General features: G+C 16.5%; 1 protein-coding gene across 1 annotated transcript; it reads left to right on the top strand.

The window, feature by feature from the left end:
- The first annotated feature begins 563 nt into the window (after positions 1-563).
- LOC122719291 (1,4-alpha-glucan-branching enzyme) lies at positions 564-17,498 on the top strand. Its single transcript, XM_043944989.1, has 10 exons — positions 564-804; positions 1,049-1,218; positions 10,517-10,758; positions 10,896-11,105; positions 11,205-11,512; positions 11,672-11,872; positions 12,269-12,621; positions 13,266-13,450; positions 13,548-13,838; positions 16,874-17,498. The coding sequence occupies exons 1-10, from the start codon at positions 692-694 to the stop codon at positions 16,880-16,882; spliced, it is 2,082 nt and encodes a 693-aa protein (XP_043800924.1). The 5' UTR covers positions 564-691; the 3' UTR covers positions 16,883-17,498.
- The last annotated feature ends 669 nt before the right edge of the window (positions 17,499-18,167 follow it).

Below are 18,167 nucleotides of genomic sequence, written 5' to 3'. Positions count from 1 at the left end.
AATTTTAATTATTTACTGCATCATTACATTTATATAAAATCTTACTTATCTTTTTACAAAAATAAAATTTTTATTTTCTTTTTTTGATTTAAAAATTAATATATATTTCTTCTATAAAAATCATAATTTTTATATATATATATATAAATAAGCATATTTCATATTTTAATAAATAATTTTAGTTCAATATTACGTTTCTTCATATAATGGAAATTAATACAAAATTTTTTAAAAAATAAAATTTTATTAAATAAATTATTAATTTTTTTTCTATATAAATTTAATATATAAATTTTAATATTAATAAGAATTTTAAACTATAATTTTAATAAAAAAAAATATTTAGAATATTGAAAATAAAAAGAAATGATGCTAGATTTTATTAGAATTTTATTTTATTATACGTCTGATATATATGTCTGATATATAATGTCTGATAAAAATTTAAAATTAGCGCCACTTATAATAATAAATTATTCGCCATATTTGATAAACTATTAAATTATAAAGTTTCCATTCTTAAAAAATTGTTTCATTGTAATAAAATTTTATTCTTTTCGGATGGCAATGATATTTAATCGACAAAATTATATAGAGGTCACCTTGAAGTTTTATTTGAATTTGAGTAACATACAAAGTATTTTAGATCTGTTATTATCTATTTGTTAGTGAATATATTAAAAAATTAAATATGGGAGGAAAATGGTCAACTATGGATCCTTCTGAAGTTCAAGTTCCAGAAATAAATATTTTATTGGAAAGAGATCCATATTTAAAACCTTATGAAAATGAGATTCGCAAGAGGTATTGCATTTTAAAAAATATATAAATATTAATATTAAATATGTTACATAGTAAAATATAATTAAGATAATTTTTATTTATAACAAGTTTATTTATAACAAGTTTTATTTAATGTATAATATAATTTATTATAAATGTCTATTTTTAAATCAAATACTTAATATAGAATAAGAATATAGAGTAAATATAAAATAAATTAATATTAATTTAGAACTTGTCATTTTTTTATTTTAATTTTTTTTAGGTATGCATTATTTAAAGACTATATAGAAAAATTAGAAACTGGTGATGGCAGTTTAGATAAATTTTCAAGAGGTTATGAAATTTATGGAATTCATATAAATGAAGACAATAGTGTTGTTGCAAAAGAATGGGCACCTAGTGCACAGGAATTATTTTTAACAGGAGATTTTAGTAAGTAGGTTAAAGCTATAGATTTCATATAAATAATCTCAATATAATGTCTGTTATTTCTATTTTATTTAATGCAATTGTTTATAAATAAATCTTAATAGTTATTTTTATATATATATATAACTATATTATATATATATAAAAACTTTTAAATTTATTTTGGAATCAAAAATTGATTTTTCAAAAGTATGCTATGAAAATTATATTAATTTATTATATTAATTATTATATTAATTCTATATCTCTCTTTGTATCTCCTTTTAATTTCAATTATTTTATCTTATTACATCATATTGATTACTTTTTCCAATATTTGATTATTCTCTTTTTTCTCAATTCTTTTCTTTATTTTTTTCTTAATTTTGTTCCTTTCTTAATTTTTAAGATTTTTTTGATTAAAACTTTTTTTTGATATATATTTTTTATTTTTTATTATATCATATTATATATATATTTCTTTTTTTAATTCTATCATTCTTCTTATATAAAACTATTTTTATTTGAATATTTGTCTGTATTTTTGCTATCTTTTTTTTCAAATATTTTTTATTTGCATGCTTTAAATTTTTTATTGATTTCTTATTTTTTGTTCCAATTTTATTGTTAATTTTTTTGTTTTTATCTCATCTAATGCTAAATTTAATCTAATATTAATCTAATACTAATTAAAATTTTTTTTAGTTTTCTTTCTCTCTTTTAATAACACTTTTTTGTTTTTACTTTTATTATTAATCCAATATTCTATATAATTTTTTCATTTAGCTCTCATTCTATAGTTATATTTTGTATTTTTCTAATTTTTTAACTTTTTCCTCTTATGTTGTTCTATATATACATATATATATACTATATATAATCAATATATAACATATTATAGTTTTATATGTATACATATATTTCTAATGGATAATCTTAAGAATTAACTTTTTTTATTTATAACTTTGAGAGAAAGTATAGTAAAGTAATAAAAATATTTGGATTATATTTGGATATTTGGATATTTGAATAAATTAATCTATTTTTATTTACAAACAGAACAAGAAATTTTTTTTTAATTTCATGCATCACAATATTGTAAGAATAAAAATATAATTTATTTTATTAATGTATATCCATTATAATATTTGTATAAATATTAAATTTATGTTATAAAAGTATTCTGATTCTTACATTCTTAAAATTATATTTCTTATAAAATCCATATTTCAGTATGTGATGTTTATATTTATGTATATAAATATTTATAAATTTATAATTATAACAAGTATTTCATATAATGCAATAATTATTTTTCATTATAAAAGAGAAAAATCATATTTTAAAATTGATTTGTACAAGAATGTTATGGATATTATAAGAAAGTTTAAATATAACTTTATTTTATAATTATTATATATTATAATAAAATTAAATTAATTTTATACTAATTTTACAATATAATATTACAAAAAATATTACAAATATTATAGCAAGAAGATAAGATATGAAAAATACAGAAAAATTTTAAGTATAATAAATAATATTTTTTTCAGATATAAAAATATTTTTAACAAAAATCTTCTATATTATATATAATATATATATTTAATAATAAAAAATAAAATAAAAATTTGAAATAAACAATTTTTTCACATAAAATATCATTTATATTTTCCCATAATATAATAAGCTATAATTTAATGTTTTCAATTATAGCTTAAAATTTGTTAATCTGAAAAAAATTTTCAGAATAATAATATTAATATATTATAAAAATAATTGCTTTAAATAGAAAAATTTCTACTAATTATTTCCTCATGAATTACAATAAATTTGAAATATAAATCATAATTTATATCGAATTTAGATATTTTTACAAAAATCATTGTAAATTTGTTAATATTTATTTGTAAAAAGTTTGGACATTTCATAGATCTCTCAGATTTGAAAAAATAAATGAAATGTCTATAAATAATAAAAAAGTAATTCTATTTTCAAATATATATATACTTATATAAATTTAGAAATAATAATATTCTAATGATATAATTATATTTATAGAATAACAGATTTATATAGATAATAGACAAATTTATATAATTGGTCTTCAACATCATAAAATCATATAATATGAAATTTTCTAATTTTAAATTATTTTAAAACTATATCTCATTTTTTTCCAATTTTTTGTAAATTCTAATACATCTTTGTATTTTATAATTTTTATAATGATAGCAAGTTCTTATAAATTGATGTTTATAATGATAATTGAATTCTTATAATAGATTAATAATATAGTAATCAATATTTCTTTTTTAATATCTAATATTGTTTTTATATCCTTTGCTTGTAAAGTTGCATTCTTATTATATATATATATATATATGAAATCTTATATGTAACGTTTTTGTGATTTTTTAAATACAAGACAAGATTTTAAACAATTTTTTCTTATATAGTCATCTTATATCAATCGTTCTTAGTTTTCAAAATATATATAAAAAATAATGTAACTATCACATTGAATTTCGTCTATACATTTATGTCCATGGCAGCGTATTTATATCACATGTAATTACTGCTTATTATATCATTATAGTGATTGATATTCAAAATATGCTTCTCATTTGATTGTTATCATTTTGATTACTGTAATTTCAATTGTTCAAAAATTTATATTTGAAAAATTTGCAGTAATAAAAATTTTTTATTATTTTATTCATTATACATTTTTTATTATATATCTCATTTCATAAAAAAAAAGTGATTTTTCATATTCATAAGATTTATAAGTTCTAAGTAATGAATATATTAATTTTTACCATTTTTACCAATTTTTACCATATATAATGCAAATTTGAAACAACCTTTTTAAACAAAAATTCTATCAATAAAAAATAATAAAATAAAAGAAAAATATTTAATTACAAAGTATAAATTATTCCATTATTTGATTTAGAAAGGAATGATTTTACTGAGCAAGAATGCAACTTTACAAGCAAAGGATATAAAAACAATATTAGATATTAAAAAAGAAATATTGATTACTATATTATTAATCTATTATAAGAATTCAATTATCATTATAAGCATCAATTTATAAGAACTCGCTATCATTATAAAAATTATAAAATATAAAGATGTATTAGAATATATATATATATATAAACAGATGGTGAATTTATAGATTGGTTTCTTATTTTGATAATTTTTAAATACTTATATTATATTATATAAATTATAAAAATCAATATTTTGAACAATTTTTTTTTTCATAAAAACTCTCTTTTCGATATATTTGTAAAAAAAAATATTGTTATTACTATAGTGAATTCTGCTTACATATGCGTTCATGATAGATATGCATGTGATTGCTATTTATCAATTGTTCATATTTTATATGAACATATCATAGCAATCAACATGTATAATCGTACAAATATCATTCATTATTTATCTGTAGCGAGTTTGGATAAATCCTTCAGAACTAAACAAACAAAAACATGTCACTTTACTAAAATTATACAAGTACAAATGTATAACTATATAAAATATTAAATAAATAAAGCATGAATAATTAAAATATCAACAAGAAGTGGATTATTACTACAATTCCATCTATTTATTAACAGTTCGTGATATATCAAAGTATCATGGAAATAATATGATGGTACACAATGAAATATAAAACATACAATAAAAAATATTTAATTCGAGATTGAAGAATTTAACAAAAATGAGTCCAATTTTAATCATAAGATCCATTGCAATTTTATGATTTGATTATAGAATAGAATAATATTAAGATTATTGCTATTTTTTTTATAAATAATAGATAATATTACAGATTTAGTCAAAAAAAATAATATTTAAAGAATGCGTAATAGTATACAATAAATATTTTGTTGTTGTTGTAAAAAAGTTTATTGAAGAAAAATTAAACATTTTATGATATTTTTTATTCTTCTGAAAAAAAATAAAAATTGACTAAAATTTTAAATTTTTCTTTAATCTAATTATCAGACTGAAATGCAATAGAGAATTTATAAAATAAATTATATTGCAGAATTGAATTTTATTTATATTTAAAATTCTAAAAGAAATTATAAAAAAATAATAATATAAAAGTAAAAATATTAAAAAAAAAATCTGTAGTATGTCTAAATAATATATTGTAAGATTAAGAACTATCTTATAAAATATTAAATTTTTACTATGAAATTAAAAAAATATATAAAATATAAATGTTCTATTTTATTATAGAGAATATTTTTTAACATATTTATTATAACATATTATTATATAATTAAAATAAAATGTTTCATCTTTTATGATACAAATAATATTTTGTATACAATTTTAATGATATAAGAAAGAATACGTTGCAAAAAATATTTTTATATCAAAATTACTTTATTCTTTCGTTAAAATAATTTTCAAAGTTACGAATTTTTTTTTAATATAAATATATATGTATATGAATATGTATATAAATATATATAAATATATATAAATATATATTTTTTTTAATTTGAATATAATAATTAATATTTAAATGCATTTAAAGATATGTAATAATATAACTTTATGTGATTTTTAATTTTTAAAATAAAATTTATTTTCATCAAAATTACAATTGCTGTACATAAATACTTGTCATAGAAAGTATATTAATTCAAAAAATATAAAGCTGATTATTTTATATATTTTGAAATATTGTAAAGAGATCTTGATTTAATTTTATATATATTATAATATATTATAATATATTATAATAATTCCATATTGAAGTTAAATGTATGAGTATTTTTTCGGTCATTCTAAAAGAAAATTTTAAATAATATAAAGCATAAACTTAATAAAATTTATTAAATAAAATATTATATAAAATATGATATTTGCAATTATTTATAATTTTTTGAAATTTTTTTATATATTTTATATTAATTTATTAATTATTTTGATTAATTTCAAATCATTGATAATGTCTTTTGAAAGCAATCTATTACGTTTCAATATTTTGCTAAATTTTTATTTAAATTATTTATTCAAATTTTTATTTGAGTTAGATAAGATTGATGTTGGTATATATAACAATAAATTAATTATTATTAATTATTTATTTTTCTCTAAAAAATTTCTTAATAATTTTATATATATATTTAAGATCAATAATTTAATGCAATATAATGTTCAAATATTTGTTTTTTAAATTGATTTTTATTAAATTCTATAAAATATTAATATAATTAGTAATTAATTTTATAATAATAATATAATAATATAAAGTAATAAATTCTAAAGTAACAAATTCTCTCAATGTATTTTAATTATACATATTTTAATTATATTCTCTCAATGTAATTATAATTATAAATTGCATACATGAATGACAAGTAACAATATGTCAACATCAAAATCTTTGTAATTCTGATGAAATAATTCTGATGAAATTTAACGCTTGAAATAATTATAAAGATTTAAAAATTTTTGTTTATTTTTATTTATATAAATTATCTTTTTTTTTTGAATAAAGTTTAAAATTTAATTCATCATTAAATAAAAAAAAATTAAATTTTTTAAAAGTTTTTTTTTATTTACAAATTATTTATCAAATTATTTATTTATTTATTAAATGTTTGTAAATATTACATTTACTAATGAAGAATATCTTTCTTGATAGTTATGAAATCTTGCTTCTTTTATTTAGAAATTTATTTATTTTTTTTTAATTTTAATTATAAAATTATATTTTTTGAAAAAAATATGATAATCTTAATTCCTTTTATAAAACAAAGTAATTTTTAGTATTTCTTTTTGTATCATACAATCTTGTCATTCTGTAAGTATTCAGGAGCATTTTGATTTTAAAAGATTTTTTGTAAATTCTTTGTTTTTTATATATTTTTTATAATAATTTTCTAAGATATTTTACAAAAATTAAAATATGTTGCAATTTTTTTAACATATCAGTTTCCATTCAAATATTCGTTATATTAGCATGAAATGTGATATTTTATCAAGAAAAAATTAATCATATTTTGATCTCTTCGTTAAAATATTTATTTTATAAACAATATTTGAGATGGTCAAATTCCAAATCGTTTAAATCATTATTCACACTATATTATATACTTACTACTATTATAATTTAAGAGTATATAAATGTGATTTATTATAACTTCTTTTTGTAAAGTTTAATTTAAAGAATATACGAAAAAATTATGTTCTAATCACTTACATATATTTATATAAAAAATAATATTCATAAAACTATTTTTTAAAAAAATATTATAAATGTAAACAAAATTAATAATAGTATTTTTTATTGAAATTATTCAAGGTTACTAGCACAGTTTATTGTAAGCGAATAAGATAAAAGAAAGTAGTAGTAAAATTTATCGAATTCGTAAACATAATTTGATGAAAGAATATATAGGAAAGATAGTTTTGAAAGAAATATTTAATACGTATTATTTTTATTGGCTAACATTCATTTTGAAGAGATAAGCTTCGAAGTTAAGGATTGAAAATATATTTTTTAGAATTTCTTATGAATTATATGGTAAAATTTTTTTTTGATTATATATATTTTCGAGTGAAAAATTTAGAAAAAAAAATTTTATTATAAAAAATTTTAGAAAAATTAATTTTTTCATTTAGTATTCGTGATATTTATATATATGAATAAATAAATAATAATATAGATCAAAATAGAAGATATATGCTTTTGGAATATTTTTTATTTTATTATGTATTTTATCAGAATTCTATGAGATTTTCAATTGAATGATTATAATGAGAAATTTATATAAACATATAAAAACATAAGAATTTTATAATTACAAATATAGATTTAAAATTTAAATAATACCGATATAACAATTGAATATTATAAATTTATAATATTCAATTTATTATAATATTTATATGCTATAAACATTTATATATAAATATAAATATATATACATAAATATTATTCAAACAAAATCTTATTTTTTTTACAAAATTCATTTAAACATATGAAAAAAAAAGTTTTAAATTTCCAATTATTTTGAAATTATGAATTTAATATTTTATATATCATTATTTTAATTTGCATTTCATTATTTTTAATTAATACAAAAATTTTATTCAGCATTGAATCTAAAAAATTGTTTATTGTAATAATAGAAATTCTTAGTAGTGTTAATTTTTTGTTTTTGATTTATTCATGAATTGGCAGTCATTAGTATATATTTCTTTGCTTGATAAGATGAAAAATTAAATCATTATTAGGCTTTCATTATAGAAATTTCTGCTCAATTTGAAATCATTTTTATTGCATTGAACATTAGGTCTAAAATTAAATTTTTTTTTTTTATCTAAGAATATTTTTTATTAATTTTTTATTTATTTTTTGATTAATTTAGTGCATGTAATTTTAATTGAGCAATTAATACTTTCAACATTAATTTTTTTTATAACATTTTCTAAATCATGTTAGAAATATTGTGTAAAATTTATTGCGCATCGATTATTGATAATTATTGATAATTGTAATTTCACTATAATTTATCTTGTAGATAATCGATTTTTTGTTGTTTAAGTTTTATTTTTTTCTTATCTTATTATTATTTTCGAATTTGGTTTTTCCCATAATTTTTATTAAATCTTACATTAAACAATGTATTAGAAAAATATATAAAAGTGAATTTTAATTAATAAACTTATTTTTTATGATAATTATAAAAAATCTAAATTAATTATATGTTATAATAATTTTTTGATATTTAATATATGATTTAATATGATATTTATAAAAAAATATAATATAATTTTTTTTTGGTTTTATTTTTAAAAAACTCGAATATAAAAATCGATTAAATATGAAAATAATAAACGATTATATATTATTTGTTTTTCACAATTCATTATTAATTATTTTTATTTGATTAATTTTTAAAAATAATGATTATTATGTGACATTTTTTTATAGATTATTTATTTTTTCACATTATAAATATTAATTAAGACTATCATTATTACATATATAATTCACATTCTATTGCATATATAATTCTTTTTGACGAATTAAACATAATTGAACGAATTTTGCTTTCACTTCAAATATCTATTTTGAATAGTAAAAAATTCTCAAAAAATATGAAAGATATAAAAGCAATAATAGTTCATTTATTCATCTTTAATTTATCATAAAGAAATATCTATACAATATACTTTCGCCGATATATTTTCAACAATATTTTTAATATAATGAAAACAATGAAAAATGAATAATTTACATGAATATTTTCTATTGTTCCAGTTATACAATTGTTTATAACATTAGTTCTAATAAAGAGCTAATCGATATGAAGTTGTTTTTTCTCATTTGCATATTTGATCAATTTATAAGATTGATTTTAAAAAACGAAATTTTAGATAAAAAATGTTATGTTAAAATTTGTTTTTTATTTTTTCAAGAAAAACGCTTTATCTATTGTGCTACAATTATTATTTTATTTTACAATATTTCTAAGTATTTTTAAATTAATTTTAAATTAATAAATCAATAAAAGAAAAAGAAAATATAATTTTTTAAGATAAACTCTTTTAAGATAAACTTTATAATCAAATTTCTTATCAAAATCACTATGAATTTCGTATATACATATATATTATTATATTTTATTCGTATATATTTATATATTATTATTTATACAAATACAAATTATATTATTTACGTAATTCAAAATATAAAAAATTATTATTTATATGAATATTAAAAATTATTTTATTTTTTTTATATATATGTTATTTTTTTAATACTATTTTTAAAATTATATTTAAAATTATTTTAAATTATATAAATAATTCATTTAAGGACTTTAAAATAAACTTTTTTTTTGTTTTACTTTTATTATTAATCTTAAAGTATATTATAATTTTAATATATATTAATTATAAATATATAATTATTTATAATTATAAAATAGAATATAAAACAGAATTTTAAATATAGTTTGCATTTATATTATATATAGTATTATATATTTTATTTCATTTTATATTTAATGTAATAACTTGTCTAGTTTCTTTTTTAATAACTTAGTAAAATTTTAAAATTTCTTTTTTAAAAATTCAGTATAATTTTTATATAATAAATTATTATTCTTTATTGTCATTATTATTATTATGTAGTATAAAAAAGTATTATATATATAATAATAATAATATATAATATATATATAATATATAATATATATAATATATATATATATTCTTTATAAAAGTTTCTAAATTATAAATTTTAATTGTTGTTTATTTTTGTTACTAGATGGTTGGAATAGGACAATTAATTCATATAAAAAATTAGATTATGGAAAATGGGAATTACATTTACCTCCTAATGCTGATGGTAGTTGTCCAATAAAGCATCTTTCAGAAATTAAAATAATTGTAAAAGACCAAAATAATGAATTATTGGAACGATTAAGTCCTTGGGCTACATATGTCACACAAGATAAATCTGAAAGTGCTACATATAAACAACGTATATGGTATCCATTACCTGAAAATGTATATATATATAAATATGTATAATTACTTCATATAATTATAAATAAATACAAATATTACTTTTTTTCAATCAATTTAATTTTATTTATAAATATTAAAATTTATGTTATAAATATATTATATATATTTTCATTCAGGTTTATAAATTTAAATATTCCAAACAGAAGAAACCAAAAAGTCTTAGAATTTATGAATGTCATGTTGGTATTGCAACTCAGGAATTAAAAATTGGTACATACCTAGAATTTGCTAAAAACATAATACCTCGTATTGTAAAACAAGGCTATAATGCTATACAATTAATGGCTATTATGGAACATGCTTATTATGCTAGTTTTGGATATCAGGTGCGTACTTATAATGAATAAATTTAAAAAATCTATTAATAAAATTAATATACTTGAGTATTAAATTTTATAACAATATATTTAATTAAATTTAATAAGGTAACTTCATTTTATGCTGCTTCATCTCGTTATGGTACACCAGAAGAGTTAAAACAATTGATAGATACAGCGCATCAATATGGTTTATATGTTTTATTAGATGTGGTACATTCACATGCATCAAAGAATACTTTAGATGGTTTAAATATGTTTGATGGTACTGATGGTTGTTTTTTCCATTCTGGCAATCGTGGTCATCATCCACTGTGGGATAGTAGACTTTTTAATTATGGAGAATATGAAGTATTACGATTTTTACTTTCCAATTTGCGTTGGTACATTGAGGAATATAATTTTGATGGATTTAGGTATTTATTTGATGAATATTATTTGTAATATATGATATTTATATTTTTTAATTATTATATGTATATTGTTTATCTCTGTCTCTCTTTCTTTCTTTCCTATTATTATTCATTTAATTTTTTTCTATATATATATACTATAAGTAATATATTCTTTTATAGATTTGATGGAGTTACATCAATGTTGTATCATTCAAGAGGATTTGGACAAGGTTTTACTGGTCATTATGAAGAATATTATGGACTTAATGTTGATGTTGAAGGTGTAGTTTATTTAATGCTTGCAAACTATATTTTACATTATTTATATCCAAATATGATTACCATAGCAGAGGATGTTAGTGGAATGCCTGGAGTTTGCAGGTATGAAACATAAAAATTACAAAATTACAAAATTTAGATTTTTAAAAATTTATGTCACATAATAATAATTATTTTATATTTAATGGAATATTATTTATTTATTCGAACATGCACAAAATATACATAAACAATATGTGCACATATATATTTTTATTTAATATAAAATAACTATTATTATATAATATTTATATAAAATTATATATATATAAATATATAAATTATTATATATAAATATATAAATTATATAATATTATATAATATAAATATATAATAATATTATATATTATTATATAATTAATTATTTTGTTTTTTTTAAAATATTATATATTATGTGTGTATATTATATTTACGTTATATTTTGCTTTTTATATATATTATATATTTATAATATTAAAGGCCAATTACTGAAGGTGGTTTAGGTTTTGATTATCGATTAGCCATGGCTATTCCTGATAAATGGATTAAACTTTTAAAAGAAATAAAAGATGAAGATTGGAATGTTGGAGATATTTGTTGGACATTAACTAATCGAAGATGGATGGAGAAAACAGTAGCTTATTCAGAATCTCATGACCAAGCTCTTGTAGGTGATAAAACAATTGCATTTTGGCTTATGGATAAAGAAATGTATTTTCATATGAGTACATTAAGTTCACCTAATGTAATTATAAATCGTGGAATTGCTCTTCATAATCTGATTACATTAATCACACATGCATTAGGAGGTGAAGCTTATTTAAATTTTATGGGTTAGTTTTATCTATAAAACTACATAGAAATATTCAATAAAAATTAATATTTGCTCGGTTAAATTCATATAATTCATTTTTGCTGTCAGTGCTTCAAGTTTCAGTGCCTTGTTTCATATATAAGAAAATAAATTTAAGATCTCTCTTTAAAGAAATGCCACAAAAAAAAAAAATAATCATACAATATAAAAAATTCCGTTTTTGTAATTTTTTTTTAATGAAAATAATGAAATATGAATTTCATGAAATTATTGATTTAATTTTTTCCAATTAAAATCAATGTAAATCAAATGTGAATCAAATATAAATTTGATTAATTTTATTCATAATCAAGTTACTATATAGATAATAATTTTCAATATTATTTATCAATTAATAAAAATGTTGATTTATTTATTTTAATTGTAAGAATTTCAACAATTTGATAATATCATTTAAAAAAAAATTACAGAAAAAAAATTTCTTTTATCAAATAAATTATTAATTCCTCCAGTTCTTCTAATTCCTTAAAGAAGAAATAAATTCTGCTTATAAAAATTTAATTATTAGAATCGAACTTAATTGATTTTAACTGAGCACTACTATACATTTTATTATTGAAGTTTTTAATAATTTTATTATAAATTTAAAAAAAATATATGAAGGTAATGAATTTGGTCATCCTGAATGGTTGGATTTTCCACGAGCTGGTAATGCAGATAGTTATCATTATGCTAGAAGACAATGGAATTTAGTAGATGATGAATTACTTAAGTACAAATTTATGAATAATTGGGATCGGGCTGTAAATACTCTTGAAGCAAAATATGGATGGCTACATGCTGAACCTGTAAAATAAATAATCTATTTTAATTAAAAATATTCATATATATATTATAATTTCACTACATATTTATGATATCATTAATAAAAATATGTGTTTTTAGGGATATATAAGTTTGAAACATGAAGAGGATAAAATAATTGTTTTTGATCGTGCAGAACTTATATTTGTTTTTAATTTTCATCCAATCAAATCATTTCCTGATTATACTATTGGTATAAAAACTGCAGGAACTTATAAAATTCTTTTGTGTAGTGATGATAAAAATTTTGGTGGAGAAAACCGTGTTAATACTAATATACAACATTTTACGAAACCAGAATCTTTTTCTGATTATTCAAATAGTATGATGATTTATATTCCTTGTCGCACAGCTATTATTTATATTCGAGAGGTAATGTATTATGTATTATCATATTATGTAATATCATATATTAATATTTAAGGATCTAAAAAAAACGATTATATCAGTGACGATTTTTAAAATAGTTTTAAAAAATTGAAAAAAATTATAACAAATCAAAATAATTGTAAAAAAAAGTCCTGATTTAGATTAGTTTTAATTTTAGAACCGATATATCGCTTGTATATCGATTTTGCATTAGGTAATCAAATATAATTAATTAATTCTTGATACTATAATTGATATATTATTATTGTGAATAATCATATGTTTATGAAATGCTTTTCATATTCTATATTCTTTTTATATAATTTATAATTTATTATAATTTATTTAAACATAATTAATTTTCCTATTATATTCTATTATATTCGTATTTATTAATTTTATAATAATTATGATTATATTTTTTTAATAAATATAATAAAAAAATTAATTAGCATTTTTTAAAATATGTTTCAGAATGAATAAAAAATTATTTCATTAAAATTTAATTAAAAAAAAATTACATTATAATATAAAGATATAATTAAATCATATAATAAGATAATAAAAAAGTTAATATATTTGTAGATGGAAAAATAACGATCTTAATTTATTTTTATCTTAATCTAATACAAACTTCAATTGTTTATAACTTAATAAATAAATCTCAATCGAAATTTATGTATATTTTCAGATAAAATGATAATATATTCTATGAAGAGTGCAATTTACCAAAATTTTAAATATATCTATTTTAATAATATAAAAGAAAATCAAATAGTTAATTTCATTTATAAATTTATAAAATCGTTTATGTAAAAATGGATGAGATAAAATGATAACATAGCAAATGATAGCGAAAAAATAGATTAACAAATTTTTTTATTTGAAAATAAAAAGATTTTTGATATTTTTACATATTGAATCTGAATTTGATCACAAAAATTACTTATCACTTTAGATTTAGCAGATAAAATATCAATATATATATATAGTTTTGGTATGAAACTTTGTCAAAAAAAATTTTTTTTTTTTTTTGGCAATAATATTTTTATATAATACTCTTTTCTGTAAAATCGAATTTGACTTATCATTATAAAATTTTTTTTTCTTGATATATATTTTAAAGTTATTCTATTTTTAATCTATTGACAATAAGGAGACTTACTTTAAAGATTCTGATTTATTTTTTTTCAAGTGACTAATAAAATGAAAATTTTCTTTTAATTTAAATTTTCTTTTTTTTGGTTTCAGATTCGGTATGTAAAAATATATCAAAAATTTTTTTCTTTCAAATGCAAAAAACTCAATCTGTTTTTCAAATATATGCTATTATTTTGTCTCATTTATTTTTCACAGAAACGGGTAAAATTTATAAAAGAAAATATTAATTGTATTTGACTTTTCATTATTATATATATATAAGAAAGGAATACTTCATATGAGTATATATTTACAATTTAGATAAATCAATATTGAAAAACATTGAAATCATATCTTTTTGCTTGGTAATATACTAATTTTGGCTTCTAAAATTGAAAGTATTTCATGAATATATTAACATTTTATATATATAGTAGAATTTGACAAAATTTTATTCCGATAACGAATAAGAAATAAAAATAAAGAATAAAATTTTATTCATCATTATTTATCTATATTATTACTTTTAAATTATTAAAGTATTCAATTGAATAAGTATTTATTCACATAATTTATTTGAACAGGAATAGATTTATTTTATAGATTATAATGTACAAAAAAATATTGAAATAGTATTATCATTAAATAGTGCCGCCTTATTTAAAATCACGCCATATAATGTAAATTCATGTCACTTTAGATTTAGCAGATAAAATATCAATATATATATATTTTTGGTATGAAACTTTGCCAAAAAAAATTTTTTTTTTTTTGACAATAATATTTTTATATAATACTCTTTTCTGTAAAATCGAATTTGACTTATCATTATAAAATTTTTTTTTTCGATGTCGAATGTTTTCTCGAATGTTACCACAATGTACATATAATATCGACTTTTCATATAATTATATAATCATTATTTTAAATAATTATAATAATACTTAATTTTAATATATATGATTGATACAATTGTTTCTCATAACTTTATTATCAATGTAGTTACAAAAAAATATCAAAGAAGAAAGATGAATAATGTATTCTTTAAAAATGAAAATGTATATATCAATAATTGTATTATTTTTTAAATGAAAATGCATATATTTTTGCATAAATCAATTTCTTTTATCGTTCTAAAGAAATATTGAAGTATAATGATAAAAAAATTATTAGTTTTTGAGATATTTTAATTAAATTTAAATTAAATATTGTAAAATTTATAAATGGCAAGAAAAGTATAGTATTCCTTGTTTTTTAGATAATAAATTTTATCAAAATATTTCCTAAATTATTTATTATATATATCTCTTAAATATTTTGTTATGTTATATAATATTGTGATGTTATTTTATATTATTTTATTTTATATGTTATTTTATATTATATTATTTTATATAGAATGATAAAAAAGATATTTATAAAAAAATATATAATCTCATGAAATGTTTTTTAAATTATATATTTTTTTTCTTTGATATTTTTTTGTATTAGTAACAGAGTTATAATCTGAAATATATATATAAAATATCTTATATTTTTAATTTGAAAAGTATTTTTATTTGATTATTTTTTTTCTTTATCACTAAGTTTTTTTTCTGAAATCATTGTTTTCTAAATTTAATTCTATGTAAGAAAAAAAAAAATAAAAAACAAAATTTACAAATCAAGTATTGTATCGATATAAAAGCGACATAACTATGTTATAACTATATTATAACCATGTTATTTATATAAATTATAGATAAAAATATATTATTATATATAAAACTGAAATCGAAATCAAATGTTAAATTAAAATCTTTTTTTTTCATAAGTGTTTTACAACTATTTTGATTTGAAATAGTTATTTTATATTATTTTATATAATTTAAATAATTATAATAATTTTTTAATTTTAGGAACTTTAACATTTTTAAAAGGCATAGAGAGAAGAATAACTTTAAAGTCACATAAAAATAAAAGTACTACCTATTTTACCAAAGTGTTAAATTTTAAGTAGATAAAAATCAAGAAAAATAAATATAATATACAGTTTTATTCCGAAATAAGCAATTCTTTTGAGATTACTCAATTTTGACTTAATATCGCTTTCTTCATTCAATAAATGAAACAAAAAACTCGAAATTGTGGCAAATCATAAAATAATAAAACATAGTACAGTTATTCTTCGGAAAAGAATAGAATATATGACATACACTCTTGCTCTGTCATTGAATGAACATAAATGTTTATAATTTTTTGCTTTCACAAATTAGTTTTCACATTAGTTCTTGATTTAAAATAAAAGAAGAGGAGATAGCAAATTTAGTAATTTATAGCAAAAAATAGTTGCTTATTTCAGATCAGATGTATTATATATATATATTTATATTTATGTTATATTATATTATATAAATAATATATATAATATATATATATATATATATTATAGTTTAGACAAATTAATTGATATAAAAGACTTAAAAAGTACAAATCAAAATACTCATGTATATAATTTTTAAAAATTATAAATCAGAGTTTTATGAAATTAAAAATTTTTATTTAAAAATAACATATTCAGGAGATATTATATATATTTATTGAATGAATTTATAATTATAATTATGTTTAACTTAATTAAAAATATTTTATATTTTGATATTGAGCTTTAATATCTATAAATATTTATATAAATAAAGGAATGTGTTTCTAATAATTTGTGTATTAATTAATCACATAATATAATTAATGAAATATTGACATATAAAATTTATTTTTATTTCAAAAAAATAAAATAGACATAATATTTAGATTTTAAAGTAGAATTTATTAAGTATAAGTAGAATTAGAAATATATTGTAAAGCACAAATTAATATTACATAAATTTCTTTAAAAAGGATAATTTATATAATACAACTTAAAAATTATGATAATTTTCTTTAATAAAAAAATTTTGTATATATCTTATATAGTGTTTATGAATATATTTTTATATTTATAAATATTTTTATAATCATTCATGTAACACAAAACGAATTCTTTTTATTATATGAAAATTTATAGTAATCATAAAATGACTTACAAATTTATATTAAACTTATATTGTGAAATTATTTAGAAATGCTTAGGTTACATTTATTTATTATTAATATATAACGTATATATTTAGTTTTTTATAAGTTGTTTTTTTTATTATTAGATAATTTATATAA

The sequence above is a fragment of the Apis laboriosa genome, unplaced genomic scaffold (genome assembly GCF_014066325.1).
Source record: "Apis laboriosa isolate Shangri-la unplaced genomic scaffold, ASM1406632v1 scaffold71_cov137, whole genome shotgun sequence".
In the NCBI taxonomy this organism is placed as follows: domain Eukaryota; kingdom Metazoa; phylum Arthropoda; class Insecta; order Hymenoptera; family Apidae; genus Apis; species Apis laboriosa.
This window is presented reverse-complemented; position numbering and strand designations above follow the sequence as displayed.

Excerpts from the sequence above, each read along its gene's own strand:
- LOC122719291 (XM_043944989.1), top strand. The coding sequence starts at position 692 with ATGGGAGGAAAATGGTCAACTATGGATCCTTCTGAAGTTCAAGTTCCA. Across the intron at positions 10,759-10,895 it reads GGTATCCATTACCTGAAAAT|GTTTATAAATTTAAATATTC; the intron begins GTATATATATAT and ends ATTTTCATTCAG. Across the intron at positions 11,106-11,204 it reads ATGCTAGTTTTGGATATCAG|GTAACTTCATTTTATGCTGC; the intron begins GTGCGTACTTAT and ends AAATTTAATAAG.